At 37.4% G+C, this 26,182-nt stretch overlaps 1 protein-coding gene across 3 annotated transcripts in view; it reads left to right on the top strand.

Moving 5' to 3' along the window:
* The window catches only part of bchs (WD repeat and FYVE domain containing 3 bchs), a 1,877,108-nt gene that overhangs the window by 915,197 nt on the left and 935,729 nt on the right, over positions 1-26,182 (top strand). For all 3 annotated transcript variants that reach the window (XM_090389621.1, XM_090389619.1, XM_090389620.1), the window contains exon 37: positions 17,661-17,855. In XM_090389621.1, coding sequence (XP_090245747.1) covers positions 17,661-17,855 — 195 coding nt within the window. The remainder of the gene's footprint in view (positions 1-17,660; positions 17,856-26,182) is intronic.

Genomic DNA, 26,182 nt, shown 5'->3' with positions numbered 1-26,182 from the left:
CTTTACATACCAACTAGGAAATATTCTTCAAGGTTTAGGCCTAAATGGATGTCAGATGAACTAATGAGACATATGGCAGAGAAGAAAAATGCATGGGATACATATAAATTAATGGGTGACATGCAAACTTATGATGGATATAAACTAGTCTATAACCAAGTCACAAAGGAGATTAGGCAGGCGAAGGCAGATTACGAGAAATCTTTGGCAAGGGATGCAAAGAGAAACAGCAAGGAGTTCTTTACTTATGTAAACTCTAGAAGGAAAGGGATGAATCAGATTGGTCCACTGGATATTGATGGTTCAACTGTTGATGATCCTGCTCAGCTTGCTAACAAACTAAATGAATATTTTGCATCTACATTCACCTGTTAAAATGCACTGCTTGCATGATGTTTGTGAAGCAATCAGGTACAGGACATGATATTGCCAAGGGGGATGTCTTTGTGGGTGTGTGCGATGCATGGAGTGTAGCGAAATCAGGCAACAACCTAGCGTTGTTATGGGCCTATATGAGAGATTGAAGGACAGGGTGGATGCCCTCAAAGTAACTAAATTGAGGGGCCAATCAAGCTCACAGCTGCCCTCAGTGCCAGAGCTTGCACTTGTTCATCACGCAACAGAGCGGCAACCCCCAAGGCAGAATGCACTGATCCCACAGGAACTAGTAGTTGTTGGTGACTCTAATGTCAGGGAAACAGGGAACGTGCTTTGTAAAAAGGATAGGTGAACAGGACCAGGGTATGTCTGCCAGGAGCAAAGGTTGATGACGTTGTAGAGCGGATATCATCTTTTAAGGGCACAAAAGGTGATATAGTTGTACATGTTGGCACTAATGATATCAAGAGTAGGAGACCGGCAGAATTATTTAACAAGTACAGATCACTGTCGATAAAAAGACGTGAATTAGGGTTGAATTTGAAAGTGTCTGCAATTCTGACCAGACACGGTAGGAGGGAGTATGTGATGAGAGCCCTGTCAATCGGACCTGGAAAGATTGGGTAAGGCTCAAGGGGCAGAATTTTTTTCAGCCTCGTCTGTACTTTTTAACAGGAGAGGCTGCTTCTACAGGGATGGGATACACTTAAATAGAAAGGGTGCAAGAAGGTTTGCTGATGCTATTGACAGTGTTAGGTGGGTCGGAAAACTGCTAGATTGGGGGGGAAACAAGGACTAATAGATTAACAGTAGCCACTGGCAGAGGTGAAAGTGATTCTTGCACTGCTTCTATTAAAATGAGCAGCAGCAGCCTGGAAAATAAGATGCAGGATATTTCAGAGACTGCTGGGAATCACTGGGGTACAAGTAAACACATGGGTTGTGTTAGGATAGCTAAGAAAAATAACAGGTGCATATATACTTGCGTGTACACCAATGCTATGAGTTTGGTAAATAAATTTGATGAATTTGAGGTATTGCTCAAAGCATCAAAGGCAGATATTGTTGGGATATCAGAGACGTGGTGTCACACAGGTATAAGGAATGTAGAACTGGAATTTGGAGAGTACAACGTCTACAGAAAGGATAGACAGGATAGGAAGGGAGGAGTGGGTTATACTATTATAAGAAACACACAAAATCCAATGAAGTTAAGCCAGTCGGCATCGCTGGACAGTGCAGAGCAGAGTCAGTTTGGTGTGACATAAGCATTGGGAGATCAAAATTGAGAGTAGGAGTGTGCTGTAGGCCTAATGACTCTGATGAGTATAATAAGAAACTGTACAGCAAAATAGAGTGGACCAGTACATCAGAGAGTCTTATAATGGGCATTTTTAATTTCCCAGATAGCCTGGATTTTGTGGGTTGGTCACTCAGACGCTAGCAAGGCTTTTGTGGATTTATTGGTTGATTGTTTTTTACATCAGCATGTTCGGGAGGCAACAAGAGGGAGTAATACTCTTGATTTGATTATCGGTAAGAATCTGCAGAAAAAGGAACCACTAGATGGCAGTGATCACAGTGTGCTGAAGTGGGATTTACTCAAAGAGATAACTACCACTAGGGGTAAAGGGAAGGGTTATTGCTTTTGTAAAGGTGACTACGATTGTCTGAGACTGTATTTAAATTCTATACAGTGGGACCAACTGAAGATGTTACCAACAGCAAATTCAAAACGGGAAGCTTTCAAAGAACTTATCTTGGAAGCTACTAGGCTTTACATACTAACTAAGAAATATTGTTCAAGGTTTAGGCCTAAATGGATGTCAGATGAACTAATGAGACATATGACAGAGAAGAAAAATGCATGGGATACATATAAATTAACACGTGACACAGAAGCCTATGATAAATACAAGTTGATCTGTAACCAAGTTACAAAGGAGGTTAGGCAGGCGATGGCAGATTACAAGAAATCTTTGGCAAGGGATGCAAAGAAAAACAGCAAAGAGTTCTTTACTTATGTAAACTATTAGTAAATAAATAAGAGGAGTTTACCTCAATATAGTACGTGGATCACTTCCGTATGATACCCTCCAGAAATTAAAACGGAAAAAACGAAAAAATCGACAACTTACCGGTACATTAAAGTAAAATATAAATAATTAAAGTAAAATATAAATAATTAAATAATCAATTTAACACAATTCAAAATCAATTCAAAACAATTAAAATTCAAATTAACGCGATTAAAAGAATCTAACGAAAATATTCAAAACGATTTTCCTTCCTGAAGCTGACAATGCTTTTCGACCGACTGTCGTGATCACAGGAATGAAAATTACCGAATCAGGCTAAACCTGCAACTTAAATAGTGATTATATGTCTTCGCGCATGCGCGTAAAGGTCCACGCATCGGAGATCAAATATGGCCGCCGAACATTAACAGAATTCTCGTGTAATTTAATTTCAACGGTTTCTGCAATTAATAGTCGCGTATAATTACGTTGAACGTTAAGTATTTTGGCCTCGTTAAATAAAAAAGTATGTTTTTCGTTAATGGCATGAAAGGCTAATTCTGACGCTGCAGAACGAGAAGCACGAACTGAGGCTTCGTGTTGATTTACACGAATATTAAGAGAAAACCGCGTCGAACCCTGGTAAGACGAGTCGCAATCACCGCAAGAAATGTTGTATACTAGATCATTAATTTGTGTTGCGAACGCGGAAAGAACCGAGCGATTGTTCAGTATAGTGTGTAACTTCCGTATAGGCCTAGCTATAATTTTAAATTCGGTATCTTTAAAGAATCTGTTAAGTTGTTTGTGCCACTGTTCAACATATGGGACAGAAATAAAGTATTTTTTGATATTACTATTGTTGATTGGTGTAGTATTTTTTATCCTATCCTTAGCTTGTACCCTAATTCGATTTATTGTGTTAATGGGATAACCCCTGTTCAAGAATCTGCTAGTTAATATTTGTATTTCTGAGTCCAAAGCAGAATCCGTCGTTGAATATTTATAGGCATTTAGAAATTGATTAAAGATAATCGATCTTTTGTAGGTGAACGGGTGGTAGCTATTATAATGAAGAAGCATACCGGTGTTTGTGGGTTTTCGATAGATGCTAAATTGTATTTTGTTCGAGTCACGGGTAAGCGTGAAATTTAGAAAGTTTAATGACTTAGTATCCGTATCTTCCCTTTCCAATGTAAATTTGAGTCTAGAATGAATATTATTAAACGAATGTAAAATGTCTTGGATAGTACTACTATCAGTAATAACTAGAACATCGTCTAAATACCTCCCATAGTATGTGATACGGGGGACGAAAAGGTGTCAAATGTATCTGTTCAATCGTTGAGAGATAGATCTCTGACATTAAGCCACTCAGGCTCAAACCCATTGGTAATCCAAAAATTTGTTTGTACACCTTGTCTCGAAAGGTGATGTAGTTAGCCTCAGCTAATAGTTTAATTAAGTGAAAAATTTCCTTAATGGGCAGCTTCGTATAATTAATCGGTGTCGAGTTTTTATTTAACATATCCCAAATAATATCTAATGTGTATTCAACGTTTACATTCGTATATAATGAGGTAACATCTAATGAGAATAAATTGTCATTGTCGCCGAGTCTACAGTCTTTAAGATTATTAAATAATGTATCGTAATTCTTAATCCCAAATTGTATAACCTGTCTAAAAGGTTTTATAATATTATATACATGTGTGGCTAAGGCTGAAAATGCCGAGTTCCTGTAGGAAACAATAGGTCGAATCGGAAATCCAGGCTTGTGTAATTTAACCTGACCAAAAAGTGCAGGAATATTGTATGTTCTGGACTTCAATTCCTTCAACTGAACCATAGTAATGTAGTCGTTTTTACGATATGTGGTTAACGTTTTATTGTATTGATTTACCAAATTGGTAAACAGTGCCGGGTCCACTTCACGATAAGTGGAGGTATCAGACACAACTGAATCTAACTTATTAATATAATCATGTTTATCTAGTATTACCACTGTATCTCCTTTATCTGCCCTCTGTATAATGATGTCCTTATTTTCTCGAAGTTCTCGTAAAGCTGAACTGTCATGTGTATTCAATTTAGGAAGTCGCGTTTCTTTTATGTTATTTACTACTTGGTTAACTTGTTGAATAAATACATCTTTTTGTGGAACACTACGAAGTCCAAATTCAATAATTAATTTGAATTTTAATTGTTTTGAATTTTAATTTGAATTTTAATTGTTTTGAATTGATTTTGAATTGTGTTAAATTGATTATTTAATTATTTATATTTTACTTTAATTATTTATATTTTACTTTAATGTACCGGTAAGTTGTCGATTTTTTCGTTTTTTCCGTTTTAATTTCTGGAGGGTATCATACGGAAGTGTTCCACGTACTATATTGAGGTAAACTCCTCTTATTTATTTACTAATATTATTATCAACGTAGAACATATTGAGTATTACAGCTCTGATTCATACTATCTAATTTATGTAAACTATAGAAGGAAGGGGATGAATCGATGGGTCAATCGTTGATGATCCTGCTCAGGTAGCTAACAAACTAAATGAATATTTTGCATCGACATTCACACATGAGGAGTTATTCAGCTAGGGGAATGCCAGAGGTGTATTCAACTCTGGCAGTAAGCTAGAAAATCTCGTAACTGAGAGTAAAGCGGAGGAGAAATTGTTGAAGATCAACACAAGAAAGCCACCTGGGGTGGATGAAATATATCCGGTTATATTAAAGGAGGTGGCAAAGGAAGTAAGGAAACCCCTAACCATAATTATGAGAGCTTCCCTGGATTCAGGGGAGGTACCCACAGACTGGGGTATTCCAGGAAAATTAATGGAGGCACTGGTTAAAGAAGCATTGCAGGATCATCTAGACAAGGCTTCAGTTATAGCTCGGACACAGCATGGTTTTGTTAAGGGGAAGTCTTGCCTGACCAATTTGATTGGATACTATGATGCAGTCACAAAAGAACTGGATGCAGGGAATAACTTTGATATTATATACTTGGATCTTAGAAAGGCTTTTGATACTGTTGCACATGGAAGACTGCTGCACAAATTGGGGCAGTGTGGCATTGGAGGCAAATTGCTGCTATGGATAAAGGGGTCGTTGAGGGCGAGAAGACAGAGAGTGGTAATCAATGGTCACTGCTCATCGTGAACTCATGTTATTAGTGGAGTCCCTCAGGGTTCAGTGTTGGGTCCATTATTTTTTTCTGTATTTATAAATGATATTGATGATGGTATATCAAGCTTAATGTCCAAGTTTGCAGACGATACGAAGGTTGGCAGGGTTGTCAAGGACACTACTGACACTATGCTGCTGAAACAGGATCTGAAAAGGTTGAGCAGATGGGCTGAGAGGTGGCAAATGAAGTTTAACATTGACGAATGTAAAGTACTCTATATAGGAAACAGCAACCCCAGAGCAACATATCAATTCTGTGGTAATACGCTGACAGTGGTAGAGAATGAAAAGGACCTGGGGGTAATTGGGCAGGCAGATATGAAGTTCTCTGAGCAGTGCAGACGCCCGGCAAGAGTAGCTCATAGTGTCTTGTCAATGATATACAGGAATTTTTCTAGCAGCGATAAGGAGGTGATTATTCCCTTTTATAAGGCAATGGTCAGACCACACCTTGAGTACTGTATACAGGTCTGGAGGACTCATTTCAAGAAGGATGTAGAGCTGCTGAAACGAGTACAGAGAAGGGCAACAAGATTAGTGGATGGAACAAAGGGGTACTCTTACGAAGAAAGGCTTAAGTTTTACAAATTACAGTGTCTGGAGACTAGGCACCAGCGTGGTGATCTGATAGAGGTGTATAAAGCCTTGATTGGTTTGAGCATGCTCAATACTGATGGGATTCTTCCTCTTGCTCAGAATAATCACATGATAGGGCATAATTTCAAATTGAGGAAAGACAGATGTAGGATAGACATGCGGAAATTTGCCTTTATCCAGCGAGTAGTTGGTTGGTGGAACAGACTTCTATCCCTTGTCGTGGAAGTTGATAGCCTAAATCAATTTAAGGCTCAGCTGGACAGGTATTTCGATTGAACGGAGGGGTGAAGTGGAAGTGGTTTTTTTTTTTTTTTTTTCCGGCTGATGCTGCATAAGCTTGCTTTCTTTCATCATATGCCTATACTAATGCTAATTAAAAAATTGCTTGAATCATCAACCTTCCTTGCATAAAACCAAAATTGTTGTTCCTTAATCTTCTTTCACACTTTCATTGTATGGCATATAAACTTAATTCCTAGATAATTGTTATTCTCTGCACATTGCCCCCCCCCCTTTTTAAATAGGAACCTCTGTACTCCTTTTTTTTGGACATTTTTCTACTATTCAGTATCTTAATAAACAACCTATTTGTCCATCCAATCCCTTTGTCTGGTCCTACTACTTATCTTGTCTTTAACCTTGCCACTGCCTCTCTAAAAATTTACAGAGCTAAGACTTGCGTATTGAAACCCATATTTGGTTCTCTCTCACTAGTTGGTTCACGTGTATTTTTTAACATGTATAGTTCTCCATTTTAAAAGACTTGGCCCATAAACGGATAAACCTGAATATAATCCTCCTTTTCCTTAATTTTTTTGTTTTTGGGAAAGGGATGATAGAAATGAAATTCTGGGATTCATTTATGGTGCTTTACTTCATAAACAGTCATTTCTGATGCATTCAGTGTTGGTTTATTTTGTATTTAATTCAGGACTTTTAAGGTAAAAAGGCCACTTGTTACAACTCAGTGTTTATCCATTTATTGGTGCATTTGCACACTATTATCAGTGTTTGGTTTTTTTTAAGACATTGTTTGTCTACTTTTCTTGCCGGTTTTGTAATTGATAGCATTTCTGTTTGTTCTTTGAAAAGTGGACTACAAATTTCATCAGTGATATATTATTATTATGGTTATACAACTTTATCATGTTTATAATACCTATAAAATTAATAAAATAATTTTTAATTTTTTTATTTGTTAATAGCATACAAGTGTTTAAGGTGCCAAAAAAACATTGGCACCTTAAACCCAACAATATACTTAGTATTAAGTGTATTTTCTTTTAGCCAGCAGGTTTTCAACCTATTTATAAACCACTGCTTTTGTGGAAATTAAAAAAAAAAAGTGGCGCGGGGGGGGGGGGGAATTATTAAAAAAAAAGCAATGTTATCTATCAAAATCTTGATGGATTACAGAATAGCTTCCCAAAAATGTGTTCTAGTTGTAACTTTTTCCTGCTTGATTTTTGATCCCCTAGAAAGCTTATGTACAAGTTCTTTTAGTTGAAATTGTGATGTGTTTAATGGACTCTTTTTCTCTAAAGTATTAAAACTTTTTATTTGTGATATAACTGCAAATGTTTTGACAGTTTTGCTTTTCCCCCTCCTGCACCACTGTCCGTTAAAAGACACGGTATTTCTAAATAAAAATTTTAATCCTGCCAAGTCTGATTTCATCTGATTTGCAGGTCAAGCATCATTAGTATCCTCTACAAGGACCACAAGCTTATAACTTATATGCACCGCATTTTGAGTAGTGGCCACTATGTTATTTTTGCAAATATTTTTTTTTAACCTAATTTTCAAGGAATTATAATGCAACGTTGAGATTTAGACAAAAGTCCTTCCGTTTAAGTTGTGAAATACTAATCTTACTCTTTACTCTCTCTTGCTATAAATATGAATTTGGTAATTATTTATGCTGGATTCCAGTTGAATTAGATTCCCATAGATAATTTTGGGAAGTCAGTTCCTTATACTGGCTGCTGTATTGGGTACACCTGCCTAATTGCAAGTAGGTCACCCTTTAGCCCACAGAAAAGTCTTGATTCATCATGGAGTTAGTGAGGTGTTGAAATCATTACAGGGATACTGACTCCATATGGATTCATTTGCTTGCACAGTTGTTTCAAATTGGATGATCTCTAGTCTGAAGATCTGGTGACTGGAGAGGCCACTGTAGTATGCCAAATTTGCTCTCGTGTTTCTGGAACATATTCTGTACCATTCTGGCCTTGAGGCAGGTTCAATATCCTGTTGGAAGAATGCATTCACAATGAATAAAATAACATAAAATGCTATTTTAAATTATTTTGGTATGAAATAAATCAGCTAATATGTTCTAGCGTATAAGTTAACCATCGAAGCACTAAAAAAATCATCATCTGCAATTTTAGGGCCAAATTGCATCCTGAGTACAGGATACAAGTTGGCTTTATATAATACAAGATACAAGTTAAAGTCATGTGCTTAGGGTTATAAAGACGTGAATTAATACCAATATATATATATATATATATATACAGTTTGTTACATATACAGTTTTACACAAATATTAGAGCTGTTCAATAAAGAATGATCATAATTTTTCGTGAACAACTGTATTGCTTGCTGTTTCTAGCTGAGCTGCGGAATTTAAGACCAAACCAAGCTGCATCACATAGCAACTGTGCAGTTGGCCCATGCACATTGTGTGATACTAGTGGTCAGTCAAGTTGTGGTCATTGCTGTGATCAAGTTTATGCCTGTTCAGGCATAAACCTGACCACAGTATTTATTGTTTTGCCTATGCAATAATAGACAAACCATGCAAGGAACAGTATGCTGCTCCCAGATTTTGTTTCTGTCTAAAGAAAACATCAGCTGAAGCATACGAAATAGTAAAAGGGAATGAGGCTGTGTGAATCAACAGCTCATAGTTGTTTTAGAATGTTTAAAGATGGGTGTGATTCAATCACAAAAATTTCGATCCTAGAGATCCAACCATTTTTGTCACCACAGAAACCATAAACACTGCTTCTGTAATTACGAGAGCAGATTGTCATATAACAGTAAGGCATCTGGCAGAGCTGTTGAAAATTTCAGTAAGAAGCATGCACAGTATTCTCTGTGACCATTTGCATAAGAGATGTTTGTGCACACTGGATTCCAAGACTACCCACAGCTGAGTGACAGGAATTTCACATGGAGGTTTGTCAGGAGGTTTGCACAAAATGATAACAGCAGATGAAATGTGGCTTCATGATTTTGACCCAGAAAGTAAGCATCAGAGCTCTAACTCTGTTAGGATCTCTACATCATTGCCAACATTGGAAAAAGTAAAAGTTGTTGCTTTTGCAGAAAAGGTTATAGTTATCTCTCTTTTTTTGACATCCAAGGAATGGTTTATCAGCATATTGTGCCTCATCATACAAGAGTTACGAGACCTTACAACAGAACTGTACTGCACGCTTTGCCAGATCATAATAGCTGCAAATGACCACAACGGCATGCAGATGAGTGGATGCTGCATCATTGCAAAGCCTCACATTGCTCATACTGTCATCAGGTACATCATCATCAGCCATTTTCAATCCACTGCAGGATGAAGGCCTCTCCAGCAACTTTCCAGTTCCTTCTGTTTTGTGCAATGGCCATCCATTTACTACCCACAAACTCATGAATTTCATCTATCCATCTCCACCATAGTAGTAGTAGTAGTAGTAGTAGTGGCACATGATGCAAGAAAGCAAGTGTAGGAGCTTATGCAGCATCAGCCAAAAAAATCACACCATTCCCTCCAAATGCCTGTCCAGTTCCTCCTTAAATTTATTTAACCTATCAACTTCCACAACGACAGATGGAAGTTTGTTCCAGCAATTAACCACACGCTGGCTAAAGGCAAATTTCCGCACATCTATTCTACATCTGTCCTTTCTTAATTTGAACTTATGTCCCCGTAGGTTCGTAATCTGAACAAGTGGAAGGATCCCATCAGAATTCAGCGTGCTCAACCCATTCAAGGCCTTATAGACCTCAATCAGATCACCGCGCAGGTGCCTAGTCTCCAGCCACTGCAATTTGCAGAACTTAAGCCTCTCTTGGTAAGAGTATCCCTTCATTCCCCTCACCAATCGTGTTGCTCTTCTCTGTACACGCTCAAGCAAATCTACATCCTTCCTAAAATGAGGCCTCCAGACCTGTACGCAGTACTCAAGGCGTGGCCTGACCATTGCCTTATACAGAGGGACAATCACCTCCTTTTCCCTGCTAGCAAAATTCCTATATATCATTGACAAAACCCCATGACCTGCCCTAGCAGCCTGTCTGCATTGCTCAGAAAACTTCATATCTGACTGCACAATTACTCCCAGGTCTTTTTCATTTTCTACCACCTTAAGTGTAGTACCACACAGTTGGTACGTTTCTCTGGGGTTACTTCTACCCATATGCAGTACTTTGCATTTGTCAAGGTTGAACTTCAGTTGCCACTTCTTAGCCCATCTGCCCAATTTATCTAGATCCTGTTGCAGTAGCACACTGCCATTACTGTCATTTACAACCCTGCCAACCTTTGTGTCATCTGCAAACTTCGACATTAAGCCTGATATACCTTCATCAATATCATTGATAAATACACAAAACAACAGTGGACCTAACACCGAACCCTGCGGGACTCCACTAATAACATTAGTCCACGAAGAGCAGCACCCATTGATTACCACCCTCTGTCTTCTCCCACTTAACCATCCTTTTATGCATTGTAGCAACTTACCCTTAATACCATTCTGCTCCAATTTGTACAGTAGTCTTCCATGCGCAACAGTGTCAAAAGCTTTCCTGAAATCCAAGTATATGATATCAAAATTATTTTTTGCATCCAGTTCCTTTGTGACCACATCATAATATCCTATCAAATTTGTCAGACAAGACTTTCCCTTAACAAACCCATGCTGTGTTTGAATTATTGCTGCAGTCTTGTCTAGATGATCCTGCAATGCATCTTTAACCAGTGACTCCATTATTTTACCCGGAACAGAAGTTAAACTAACTGCTCTGTAATTACTCGTGTCACCCTTCGATCCACCTTTGTGAATTGGGGACACATTTGCACATCTCCAGTCCGTGGGAACCTCCCCTGAGTCCAAGGATGCTCTCATAATTATGGCTAAGGGTTTGCTTAGTTGCTTTGCCGCCTCCTTTAAAATAACTGGATAGATCCCATCCACCCCAGGTGCCTTTCTTATGTTTAACTTCAACAATTTCTCCTCCACTTTGCTCTCAGTTATTATAAAATCATTAAGCACACTGCTACAGTTTGATAACCTTCTTCCATTTTCAAATTGTAATAATTCCTCACGTGTGAATGTAGATGCAAAATACTCATTCAGTTTGTTTGCTATCTGAGCAGGATCATCAACAGTCGAACCATCGATGTCAAGTGGACCAATCATATTCATCCCCTTCCTTTTAGAGTTTATATAAGTAAAGAAATCCTTGCTGTTTTTCTTAGCATCTTTTGCCAAAGATTTCTCGTAATCCGCCTTCGCATGCCGAACCTCCTTTGTGACCTGATTACAGACTAGCTTATATCTGCCACAGGCTTCTGCGTCACCTGATAATTTATATGCATCCCATGCATTTTTCTTCTCTGTCACGAGTCTCATTAGTTCATTTGATAACCATTTAGGCCTAAACCTTGAACGATATTTCTTAATCGGTATATAAAGTCTAGTAGCTTCCACGATTAATTCCTTGAATGCTTCCCACTTAGAATTTACTGTTGGTAACATCGTCAGTTGATCCCACTGTACAGAATTTAAAAACTGTCTGAGACCACTATACTCCCCTTTACGGAAGCAAAAACCCTTTCCTTTACCCCTGACGGTAGTTACCTCTTTGAGTAAATCCCACTTCAGCACACTGTGATCACTGCCACCTAGTGGTTCCTTTATCTGCAAATTCTTAATACACGAATGATCACTGCTGATAACCAGATCAAGAGTAATCCAGGTTTTCTTCTAGCTCCTCTTGGGTATCATTCTGTTATTTTCTTAGTCCGTCTGTCATCATGTCTTTGAACTATGTGTCCTGCCCAACACCATTTTAGTTCTTTAGTTTTGATAAGAATGTCCTTTACTTGAGTTTGCTGCCTAATCCATGTGTTTCTCTTCTTATAAAACAGTCTGATTCCCAATATAATTCGTTCCATTCTTCGCTGTGTAGTTCTCAGCTTCTCTTCCATTCTTTTGGTGAGTGCCCAAGTTTCAATTCCATAAGTCATGGTGGGGAGTATACATTGGTTCATTATTTTACGTTTCAGACAAACTGCGATATTGCTCTTCAGTATGTGACTGTATTTCCTGAATGCTATATCCATCCAAAATTTATTCTTCTCTTAACTTCCAGCCATTTATCATTATTACAGCTAATAACTTGTCCCAGATAAGTATATGACTCCACCTTTTCAATTACTGCTCCTTCAATCATTATTTCCCTTTCTGTGGCATACTTGTTCATCATTACTTTTGTTTTAGCCATATTCATCTTTAGTCCAAAATCCTTACGAACTGTGCATAACTGATGAAGATTTTCCTCTAATTCTTTGGGATCGTGGTTTATGACCACAATGTCATCTGCAAATCGTAAATGGTTTAGGTACTCTCCATTCACATTGACTCCTTTCGTCTAATCTTCTGAAAGCTTCCTCAAGGGCAGCAGTAAACAGCTTCGGAGATATTGTGCCTCCATGTCGAACTCCTTTCTCAATTTTAAATTTGCTACTGTCTTTGTCTAGTCTAATAAAGGAGGTAGCGTTCTCATATATTTTCTTCAAAATCATAATATTAGGGGTATCTGTGCATTGTCTTTCCATTGCCCGAAACATTGCCTAATGCTGTATGGAGTCAAATGCCTTTTCATAATCCACAAATGCCAGGTATAACGGAGTTTTATATTCATTTGCTTTCTCCATTAGCTGTGATATTATATGAAGGTGTAATATGTGATAGTTGAGAATCTTATCCTAAAGCCAGCTTTCTCTTTTGGTTGATTCTCATCAAGTATTCTTTCTAATCTGGTAGTAATGACCCTTGTGAACAACTTGTAAATGTGGGATAACAAGCTAATTGGTCTATAATTTCCAATTTCTGATTTATCTCCTATCTTATGGAGCAAAACTATGATTGCATTATTACACTGCTTAGGCGTCACACCTTTTCTAATGCATTTTGTGAAGAGCCTTGCCAGTTTTTGTGTTATGTCTTCCTCCCAATTTTAACAACTCTAGAGTAACTTCATCTTCCCCGGGGCTTTCTGATTCTTCATTTTCTTCAACGCCTGTTCTACTTCATCAGTGGCGCCTCTGTAGCCAGGTGGGCAGGAGCACCAGTGTGTAGCACATGCTTCTTGATTAGACCGAGGTTCGAACCCGTGACCACCAAATGCGGAAAGGTCAGAGAATGACCACCACATATCCCCAGAGGAATATGGCCTTAGTTGCTAATGCTCCTAAAAACCAAATAACAACAACAACAAACAACCTCACCAGAAATAATATCAGGTATGTTGTATGTGTTGCTAATTTGCGATCCATCTTCCCCACTGCTGGCATCACTCTCTCGCTCCTTGTATAATTATCTATAGTGGTCCTCTGCTATTTGAATTATGCCTTCTCTGCTATTTATAAGTACACCATCGCTATTCTTCAGTTTCAGTATCATTTGTCTTTCTGTATTACTGCTCATGGCTGCTTATTTAAGTCCTTTGTTTTCCCTTAATGTTTGTTCCACTTTACTTGTGTTAAATCTTCTAATGTCCTCTCTCTGAGTCTCTTTCTAATGGCTTTGCATAACTCAGTATACTCAATTTTCTCCTTGTCAGTGTTTATCTTGCTCTTGATTTGTTGCCTTTGCTTCATCATAACAAGTGTTTCTTGACTAATTTTTCTTCTTTGGATTTCTTTTTCCCTATAGGTTTCTTGGGCTTTATCACTTTCAGAAAGTTGTAATATTCCTCATTGATATCTTGGTCCTGAGCAGTCAGCAGAAGCTCAAACTTGTTCTTAAGTTCCAGTACATATGCTCTTTCTCCTCTTCTGTTATCTCAAAGACCTTCAAATTATTTACTCGAGTCAGTTTTTTTCCTTTCCTACATCTGTATCAAGTGTGCATCTTGCCATTCTGTGATCACTTCCAACGTTTTCCTTATTCAGGATGGTAACATCATTCACGATATATCTTCTGTTAGTGAGGATGAAGTCGATTTCATTAGTTGTTAATCCATTTGGACTCTTCCATGTCCACTTTCTGTTCACCCTTTCCTTAAAAAAAAGTGTTTATTACATCAGGTACATAGCCAGCATTAATGTCAGATGTTTTCCTCATCCAACCCTGATCCTGCAACCTGGATTTTTTTTTTTTTTTTCGAAGTTAAAGAAGGGACTGCAAGGAAAACATTTTCAGTCATCAGAATAAGTTGTAAAGCCATCAGAGGCAATCCTTAAATTTCAAATTTAGTATACTTCACAGTAAGTGAAATTTGAAACTATGTATTTTGTTTCCCACAGTGTAGCAACCAACATGAGAGAATATTGGGTTTTACTAAATTATACATCTTTACTATATGAAAACTAAACCTTTCAAAAACAACTGGGGTGAAATAGATGTTTATTGAACTAGTGGGAGAAGAAAAATAAGTAATCTGAAACTCTTAACAAACATAGCATCATTGCTTGTCCAAGTACCATACTATTCTTCAAACAAAAATCTAAATAGTTGCAGTGATGATGGCAGGTCATCTGACAGGTTCTTATGTGCAATTTATGTATGAAAGCCATAAAGCAATTACTTTAGAATCTATTGCAGTGAAATATAGTTTTATTTCCTAAATAAAATTTGTCTATATTTATAAAGTTATAAAAAAATTCAGATTTTTAATCGTTGATTAATGTTTATGACACAATAGTAGCCATATTATTTTCAAGGGTCACCTGTCAGGTGGCCTGTCACTGCCAGGATAAGAGAGAAAAAGATATATAGTGGATTCCAGTTAATTGGGGCACTGGTTAATCGGGGCAGCTGTTTATTTGTCCCAAATAAATAACTGCTTCAATGATTGAAGAACAGAAACAAAACAAGTATTTATCCTGAATTTGTTCCACTTGTTTGGGCCAACTTGCTGCTTAATTGGGGCAGTGAAGGTTGGGATTGAACAACAAACTGTATTTAGATGGTGTGCTTGCTTGTAACATGGAGATCATGTGGGCAGCAGCCCTGTCATTTATTGTGAAGTTGTGCTTGTAGGGTGGTTGTGTTACATTTTTTCTGTGTTGTTGTAATTGGATTCTGACTGAAATTTTGCTTCCGCTATACAGTTTTTTATGATCACGTAAAGTACATATGTATATGTACATATGTTTAAAACTGTACCAAACAGTGCACTGATTTTTTTTTGATTTTTTTTATTTTTTTTCAGTACATTTAAGACCCCTGTCAAGATGCCACATACAGATTTGTTGCTTTCAGAAAAAATTGCTGCTCTTTACAAGGTAAAATGTCAACCTCCTAACATCAGTCATCATCAGCTAGCTGAGATAATTAAGGTGCAAAATCTACAACTTCATGACTGCTACAGTAACAAGTCAAACTTAGAGAGGAGTGGACATTGCGCGTGGGTTTAAAGAAAACATCTCATAAGCCAGAGAGGGAAGGCAAAGATCCAAATGTCAAGGATGCTTTGAATCAATGGTGTGCGTGTAAGTTGGCATATGCTAAAAACCAAGTCAGAAGAGAGGACCAAAATTTCAAAATGACAGATGATTGGTTGTTTCGATGGAAATGTAGACATGACATTAGTTACAAAAAAGCACACGGTGAGAAGGACAGTGCTGATGCTATGAGCGCTGAGCAATGGAAATCTGAAAAACTGCCAGAGTTGCTTAAAAAATTTAGCGGGGATGACATTTACAATGTCAATGAAATAAACCTGCATTATTGTGCTACACCAGATGGTTCCCTTAACTATCAACACATAACACTGTCTGGTTCAAATAAAGCAATGAATCGTGTAACAGTGTTGTGCTGCTGAAACATGTCAGGAAATGATAAACTCAAACTTTTGGTTTGGTAAGAGTTCTAAACCTCGTTGTTTCAAGGGGCTTACAATAGGCAGTGTGCCAGTTTCGTATTATGCCAATAAGAAGGTGTGGATGACCACATATATTTTTGTGCAATGGCTAATGAACTGGGGCGTGGAACTGCAACAGAAGTCCAGAAAAATTCTGTTGATATTGGACAACTGCATGGCACACCTTTAAAAAATATTGAACTGTTATTTTTACCCCCTAACACCATCTTGTAGGTGGTAGATGACTTTCATCAACCGGTGAAATACCACCACTTTGCTTATTGGAGGCTTGAAGTGGTGAAATCCATGTTTAGTCTCTAGAGTAAAGTTTCTGGCATCTCCCTCCCCCCATACTTCTCCTTCAACCCATGCACGGCACTAAGTACTATAGGTTTTGATACCTTTCGTGTTTGGGGGTTTCATAAAAAAAAAAAAAAAAAAAAAACCATCCCTGATCAGCCTATGGACATGGTAATTATAGAAAAATTTAAGACCTATTATTGCGGAAAGCTGGTTAATCACATCCTTGAAGCAATTGAAGAAAATCTGCTGACATCATCTTAAAAATCTATAGAAGTTAGTGAAAAAGTTTTAGTGTTGAAAGCTGTACAATTTATCGCTAATAGCTGACGAGGAATAAGCAGCAAAACAATTCAGAATTGTTTTGCTAAACTTTCACGACTAATTGTTATTTAGATGCGATGAGCTGTACAGAAAATGAAATGGCTTTGGAACTGCAACATGTCCAAAATTGTGAAGAATTTTTAGACTGACAACTTTCAATGCCACGATGAAAATGAAGATTGTGAGGAAACAATTATTGAGCAAATTTCAGCAAAACACTCAGACACCAGAAGACCAAGAAAATGATGACAATGATATTACCAAGAAAATGATGATAATTATATCTGGTTAGTCATTCTCCTAAGTAAGTGACTAACCAGAATGCCAGGTAATATATCACTGAATTGAGATGCTATTTCATGCAGGAATGCATGAAATAGCATCTCAATTCAGCATTAGATACCTGCACCGACTTTTTTTCGGTTGCAGTCCATTAAGAGAGCACGTCAGGGTACATTTGATAATTTTTGTGTTTTTCAGCTCATTAAAGTTTCACTTTATTGGATCAAAGTGATCTAGTCCCAGTGTGTCCCGATTAGCTGGAATGAACTATGTTCAATGTAGATGTTTGTAATAGTTGATAGAGAATGGTATTAATTCTGGAATATCACACTAAATAGTATTTCATTATTTTAACACAATTTAGTTTATTTTTTCTATTTTAATTAGAATTTTTTTTTTTACTTTTGTGTGCTGAAATTATACATCTACATGACTCTATAATGTATATTCTTTTCAGCCATTTCCAGAAGATGACTCCCTTATGGTACTGAAATTCCGTGATTCTGGACTGATGTCACATGAAAAGGGCAGTTCACTGACTAATCATCCAGCTCGGAAATTTGTCATGGATTTTATCAGAGTAATAGTCGTAGATAGTTTGTCCTTACCTGTCAATCCAAAGCAGGTGCCTGTTATTGACATACTTTTAGAGGTGAGTGAAATGTAAAGGAACTAAAGAAGGAAAGAAATATAAACTTGGAAGCTTTTATAAGAAACTTTTGCTAAAATATATATATATATATTTTTTTTTTTTTTTTTTCCTCTCCTTTTAAGAATATTTTTAAAAAATGGAAACAGGGAAACAGAATTAATTTAAAATTACTAGTGACAAGTATACTACATGAGTTTTAAAAATGTATTCCTGCAAATATAGTCCACTATAGTCCTGCAAAGCAAAATTTCTGGAATTGAAATGTTAATTTGAAATACTTCATCTGTACATATTTTATAGTGCTTAAAGAACAGATACTGAACAAATGTTTGTTACATCTAATGTTTTGTATTTTTGCAACACATTGGCTGTAAAAATTCAGATGCTGTTTTGTGTGTTTTTCACTTTTTTTTTGTCTTATAGGAAAACCATTACTGTTTTATTTTTTAATAATGAAATAAAACATATCTGTCACATGTACAATACAATGGATGTTCAAGGCCTGCGTGCATTTTTGTTTCTAGAAATGTAGCTAATAATGCTGGATGCGTGAAATTTGTTGTGGGGATTAGAGGCAATGTTAGAAACTGGTGTTTACTAAAGTTTCTCTTATTTCCATCATTCATGAAAGTCACTGCAGCACAATGGAATAATATTCGTAAATTCAAGATGGCATCACATTTTGTTTTTTATATTCAATTTCTGCTGTCTTGCCAAAGATTTTTGGTTAAAATGAAATCAGAACTAATGTAAACTTACAACAGATTAGCACATAACAGGAGAGACTGTTTTTAGAGATGGGATATTCTTAAATAGAAGGGATGTAATAATAGTTGCTAGTGCTATTAAGGCAGTTGGTTAGAAAACTACTGCCGACCGGGCTAGCCGAGTGGGTAAAGTACCTGCCCGGCAACCCAAAGGTCGCGGGTTCGATTCCCGCCTCGGGCTTGGATCAAAGTACTGCAAAAACCTTGGGAGGTGCAATATGGCCACAGAAGCCGATGCGCCAATAACTACCAAAAAAAAAAAAAGAAAGAAAACTACTGGGTTGGGGGTGGGGATACACACTCTAATAGATTAACTAAAGCCACAAGTAGAGGTGAAAGTGATTCTTGCATTGCTTCCATTGGAAATGCAGCAGCCTGGAAAGTAATGTGGGAGTCGTCATGGTACAAGCAAATACATGTGTTAGAATAACTAAGAGTAGGACCAGGTGCGTGTATACTAGGGCTTGCATAAAACCAAGTTTAACCGAAGTTTACACTTAAAACCAATTTTCTCAGACTTAGGGAAAATAATTAAAAGCTTATAACACAGGTATTTATTTTATCATGGGTAGATTGTACAAATCGTAATCAAATCTTTTAAACAAAATCTATCACCTCTTATAGTAAAAAAAATAAAAAAAATTAAAATGCTCCAAAAAAGTAACCAGCTTGAGATTATACAAAGTTACAAATTTATTCAAATCCTTTGAATAAAAACTTTCTTCTCGTATAGTAAACAAAAAAATAATAAGCCATATAATAATAATAATAAATAAATAAAAATAATGTGAAAAAAAAACCAGCTTGGAGAAAGTACTTTACTATTTATTGCTCAGCTTTTTTGAAAATGACCCTTTAAAAAACACAGTATATTAAGCATTTTTCCTGATAGACTTGACCTTATTTTTGTGTTAAAGAGACCAGTGATCGAAAACACTCTCTCAGATTGCACCTTGTTGGTTTAATGGTCAGCAGTGCTCTATAAACTTTCTCCAGCTTTTCACTTCTACTGCTAGTTGCCTCCAAAATTTTAAATTCTTTGCTGATTTCCAATTCACTGGGATATTTTGAAGGCTCTTCAGTTAATCTCTTTATTACACTATCATACTCTCGCATGAGTGTATCTCCAACATCGGAACTAGACGAGTCTTGGTTTTCTTCTAAAAGAACAGTTCGTTTATTTTCAGTTTCTTCATTCAACGCTAAGACTCCTTCGGAATATTTTGCAAATAATCTCTGATAAATCTCTTCAGCATGCTTTTTAAAACTTGCTTATGTGGAAAATCAAAAGTTCTTGAACCTGAATCTTCTTTCCTAAACTATTTGGGGTTGTGTAGATAGCTCAGCAAAGCCACAGTTTGGCAATTTCGTCTTGCATTGTAATGCTGCAAAAGGCTTTGGTGAAACTTTAAAGCAAATGGGTTTTCTGATGTATCAAGCTTAGCAAGCAGAAATTCTATTGAAGACTCTGCTTTAAGTAAGTTTGTATCTTCTGAGGTTATAGCCTTCAGAATCATTTCAACTGGTTGCAAAGTTTCACATAGCAATTCAAGTGTTTTCCAGTCATCGTCAGGCACAGCTTCAGATGACAGTACTGCACATAGAGCATTTGGAATGCAGTTTTTCAATTTCAAAAATCTCTCAATCATATAGAATGTGCTATCCCATCTAGTCTTGCAATCTAATATAAGTTTATATTCTTTCCCATTAAATTTTGCTTTAACAAAATTTTGTAATATGTCATTTTTGGTAGGCGATTTTCGAAAAAGCTTGCAAATTTTTCTGACTTTGTTAATAGTTTGTGCAATATTGGCCATTGGATTGAAGAAATAAATGAGCTCATTGGTAAAGTCGGTTTGATAAAGCATGCCTTGCTGTCTTTCTTCATAATCACTACTTTCTCCATTATTTTCATTGTCTTTGGGAGACTCAGAGACTGTGGCACCATAATTGATTGCTTTTTCATAAAGTACATCTATAACTGACAGATGTATACAATGGGCTATACATTGTTGATGATCAGGCATAATTTGCTTGCCAAACTTAATCATCATTGCTGCTCCATCGTTGGTGCAGGCAACAATATCCTCATCCAAGTTCAAACCAAATTCCTTCAAGTGTCCATTCACAATTTGCTCAGTTCTGCTTTCAAGTGAACCATTAATATCAATAAGACCTAACGACCGATGATTGTCTTTTGAATGCACATTTATATTCATATACCTTTTATTTTTGGCAGCACCTCCGTAGCCAGGTGGGAAGGAGCAGCAGTGCATAGCACACACTTCTTGATTAGACCGGGGTTCGAGCCCGTCACCACCAAATACGGAGGATGCGGAAAGGTCAGGGAATGACCACCGCATATCCCGGAGCAATATGGCCTTAGTTGCTAATGCTCCTAAAAACCAAATAACAAACAAACCTTTTATTTTGTATAGACGTATATTCGTCTAGAGTCAATGAATACCGTGCACCCAAAACCAATGAATTTTTGAAATGCTGAATGAGTTCTTCTTTCTTAGTTTTATAATAATTCAGAACCATATTTTTAATTCCATTAACTGAGGCTGATGGTAATTTATTGTATTTATTTCTCTGAAGGTGAAGGCTTGATTGTATAAACTCACTCTTGGTAATTTAATTAAAAGAAAATCCATCTAAAGCAGCTAATTTTGAAATCTCTTATTCCATAGATTTTTTAACGATAAAGTTTTCTAATGTTCTTACCATTTTTACGGGACCTTGTTTAATGTCAATCTAACGCATTTTCTTTAAATACAACATCAAAGATGATGTAAATCCTCCAGACGACTTCATTATCTTCTGACATTTCGAACATTGTGCTTCATCTTTGCTTTTTCGAGCAATATAATTCCATACATTTGATTTCATCTTAGACATATTAAGAGTAATAAATATTAATTAGTAGGAATTTATATCACCAACAATTTTAAATAAAAATATTGCAGATAACAAAGGCACAATGCTATGCGTCACTCCCGCAAGCACTAAATGAAGAGTCTAAACGAGGCAAGTTTCAAAATTTTCACGAAAGAAATTATTTATTTATTTACTTGCAATTTTTTCACCCCAATTAAATCTATTGTATTTTCAAAATTACATAAAAGCTAAATTTGGTGAAGTTTCTTTTTGGAGAACATTTGATCACAAATTTAATTGGAATAAAGAAGAAAAATCTTTCTACGATTGAAATTTGATGCAATATTCAGCAAATCTGTTTCTAGTGGGTAACCATCAATGAGGCGCGTTCCATAACTTGCTTGGCAAACAAGAGAGATGGAACGGAGAAATGTTGAGCATTTTATTTTACGCTATCGCTCCGACTCACTCATTCATAAATGAGTACACCTGCATCGTGCCATGATACAGGAGGGGAGATAAAAGGTACCCCTCCTAGATTGGGGCCACTTGCCCATGAGATTCGTACCTACCTAAACATAAAATAAAGGGTACATACCTGGTAAAGACCAGGGTATATCTGCCAGGGGCAGAGGTTGATGACGTTGTAGAGCAGATATCATCTTTTAAGGGCACAAAAGGTGATATAGTTGTACACATTGGCACTAATGATATCAAGAGTAGGAGACCGGCAGAATTGCTTAACAAGTACAGGTTACTGTTGAAAAAAAGCCGTGAAATTGGGTTGAATTTGAAAGTGTCTGCAATTCTGTCCAGACACGATAGGAGGGAGTATATGATGAGAGCCTTGTCGATCAATTCAGCCCTGGAAAGATTGTGCAAGGCTGAAGGGGTAGAATTTTTTTCAGCCTGGACTGTACTTGTTAACAGGAGAGATTGCTTCTACAGGGATGGGATACACTTAAATAGAAAGGGTGCAAGAATATTTGCTGATGCTATCGAGGCAGTGTTAGGTGGGTCGGAAAACTGCTAGCTTGGGGGGAGACAAAGACGAATAGATTAACAGTAGCCACTGGCAGAGGTGAAAGAGATTCTTGCACTGCTTCTATTGGAATGAGCAGAAGCCTGAAAAACAAGATGCAGGATATTTCAGAGACTTCCGGGAGTCATTGCAGTACAAGTAAACACATGGGTTGTGTTAGGGTAGCTAAGAATAGAAATAGGTGCATGTATACTTGCGTGTACACCAATGCTAGTAGTTTAGTAAATAAATTGATGAATTTGAGGTATTGCTCAAAACATCAGAGGCAGATATTGTTGGGATTTCAGAGACGTCGTGTCACACAGATATAAAGAATGCAGAACTGGAATTTGGGGAGTACAACGTCTACAGAAAGGATAGACTGGATAGGAAGGGAGGAGGGGTTATGCTATTAGTTAAGAAATACGTAAAATCCAAGGAAGTGAAGCCAATGGACATCGCTGGACAGTGCAGTATCGAGTCAGTTTGGTGTGACATAAGCATTGGGAGATCAAAATTGAAAGTAGGAGTGTGCTATAGACCTAATGACTCTGATGAGTATAATAAGAAACTGTACAGGGAAATAGAGTGGGCCAGTAAATCAGAGAGTCTTATAATGGGAGATTTTAATTTCCCAGATATTGACTGGAATTTGGGGGCTGGTCACTCACACACTAGCAAGGCTTTTGTGGATTTATTGGATGATTGTTTTCTACATCAGCATGTTCGGGAGGCAACTAGAGGGAGGAATACTCTTGATTTGATTATCAGCAGTGATTCTTCATGCATTAAGAATCTGCAGATAAATGAACCACTAGGTGGCAGTGATCACAGTGTGCTGAAGTGGGATTTACTCAAAGAGGTAACTACCATTAGGGGTAAAGGGAAGGGTTATTGCTTTCGTAAAGGCGACTACGATGGACTGAGACAGTATTTAAATTCTATACAGTGGAACCAACTGATGATGTTACCAACAGCAAATGCAAAACGGGAAGCATTCAAAGAACTTATCTTGGAAGCTACTAGGCTTTACATACCAACTAAGAAATATTGTTCAAGGTTTAGGCCTAAATGGATGTCAGATGAACTGATGAGGCATATGGCAGAGAAGAAACATGCATGGGATACATACAAATTAACACATGACACAGAAGCCTATGATAGATACAAGTTGATCTGTAACCAAGTTACAAAGGAGGTTAGGCAGGCGAAGGCAGATTACGAGAAATCTTTGGCAAGGGATGCAAAGAAAAACAGCAAAGATTTCTTTAGTTATGTAAACTCTAGAAGGAAGGGGATGAATCAGATTGGTCCACTTGATATTGATGGGTCAAGTGTTGATGATCCTGCTCAGGTAGCTAACAAACTAAATGAATATTTTGCATCGACATTCACACATGAGGAGTTATTCGGTGAGGGGAAAGCCAGAGGTGTATTCAACTCTAGCAGTAAGCTAGAGAATCTTGTAATAACTGAGAGTAAAGTGGAGGAGAAATTGTTGAAGATAAACACAAGAAAGGCACCCGGGGTGGATGGGATCTATCTAGTTATATTAAAGGAGGCAGCAAAGAAAGTAAGCAAACCCTTAGCCATAATTATGAGAGCTTCCTTGGACTCAGGGGAGGTACCCACAGACTGGAGATGTGCAAATGTGACCCCAATTCACAAAGGAGGATCAAAGGCTGACACAAATAATTATAGACCTGTGAGTTTAACTTCTGTTCCAGGAAAATTAATGGAGACACTAGTTAAAGAAGCACTGCAGGATCATTTAGACAAGACTTCATTTATAGCTCGGACACAGCATGGTTTTGTTAAGGGGAAGTCTTGCCTGACCAATTTGATTGGATACTATGATGCAGTCACAAAGGAACTGGATGCAGGGAATAACTTTGATATTATATACTTGGATCTTAGAAAGGCTTTTGATACTGTTGCACATGGTAGACTGCTGTACAAATTGGAGCAGTGTGGCATTGGAGGTAAATTTCTGCTGTGGATAAAGGGGTGGTTGAGGGGGAGAAGACAGAGAGTGGTAATGAATGGACACTGCTCGTTGTGGACTAATGTTATTAGTGGAGTCCCTCAGGGCTCAGTGTTGGGTCCATTATTGTTTTCTGTATTCATAAATGATATTGATGATGGTATATCAAGCTTAATGTCAAAGTTTGCAGACGGTACAAAGGTAGGCAGGGTTGTCAAGGACACTACTGACACTATGCTGCTGCAACAGGATCTGGAAAGGTTGAGCAGATGGCCTGAGAGGTGGCAAATGAAGTTTAACATTGACAAATGTAAAGTACTACACATGGGAAACAGCAACCCCAGAGCAACGTATCAACTCTGGGGTACTACACTGACAGTGGTAGAGAATGAAAGGGACCTGTGGGTGGTTGTGCAGGCAGATATTAAGTTCTCTGAGCAGTGCAGACGGGCAGCAAGAGTAGCTCATGGTGTATTGTCAATGATATATAGGAATTTTTCTAGCAGGGATAAGGAGGTGATTATTCCCTTGTATAAGGCAATGGTCAGGCCACACCTAGAATACTGTATACAGGTCTGGAGGCCTCATTTCAAGAAGGATGTAGAGCTGTTGGAACGAGTACAGAGAAGGGCAACAAGATTAGTGAATGGAACAAAGGGGTGCTCTTACGAAGAAAGGCTTAAGTTTTGCGAATTACAGTGTCTGGAGACTAGGCACCAGCGAGGTGATCTGATAGAGGTGTATAAAGCCTTGAATGGTTTGAGCATGCTCAATGCTGATGGGATTCTTCCTCTCGCTCAGAATAATCTGAGAGAGCATAAATTCAAATTGAGGAAAGACAGATGTAGGATAGACGTGAGGAAATTTGCCTTTAGCCAGCGGGTGGTTGGTTGGTGGAACAGACTTCCATTCCTTGTCGTGGAAGTTGATAGCCTAAATAAGTTTAAGGCTCAGCTGGACAGGTATTTTGAACGAACAGAGGGGTGAAGTGGAAGTTGTGTTTTTTTTTTTTTTTTTTTTTTTTTTTGCTGATGCTGCATAAGCTTGCTTTCTTGCATCAAATGCCTCTACTAATGCTAATGCTAACATGTTTAAAACATAAAGCAGTTGAACGATCCAGACAAACGAACAAACGAAAGAAAATATTCGTAACGAAAAACTATATAGGAGGGCTGACTAAAAAAATATTTGAATCCGGTTTTAGAAGCTCGGTTTCGGTTTTAACAAATCAATATGAAAACCAGATTTAACCGGTTTATAAAACCGGTTTGCAAGCCCTAGTGTATACCAATGCTAGGGGCATAGCAAATAAATTGATGAATTTGAAGTGCTTGTTAAGACATCAATTGATACGTGTACATTATTGGGATATCATTGACATGGTGTTACTCAGATATAAGGAATGCAGAATTTGAATATGGGAGTATGGTATGTACAGAAAGGACAGCAATGTAAGTAATGTCCATATACATAATGGCTGGGCTTGTTTCCAGCATGGAAAGCCAAGTAGTTTTCAATTTCAATCATGCATTCAATATGACTTCTGTTGAACACATTCAGCAGACATTTTTTTTTTTTTTTTTTTTTTTATTTGGGTATTTTGTTTAAACAGATATATACTTTCAAAGCCATAAGTAAGGGCACAGAATGTTTTTATGCCGTATTATTAATCCCA

This window comes from Mastigoproctus giganteus, chromosome 2 (assembly GCF_048544385.1).
Source record: "Mastigoproctus giganteus isolate SK-2022 chromosome 2, ASM4854438v1, whole genome shotgun sequence".
In the NCBI taxonomy this organism is placed as follows: Eukaryota; Metazoa; Arthropoda; class Arachnida; order Uropygi; family Thelyphonidae; genus Mastigoproctus; species Mastigoproctus giganteus.
The sequence above is the reverse complement of the archived record's forward strand: the minus strand, read 5'-3'. Positions and strand labels throughout refer to the sequence as shown.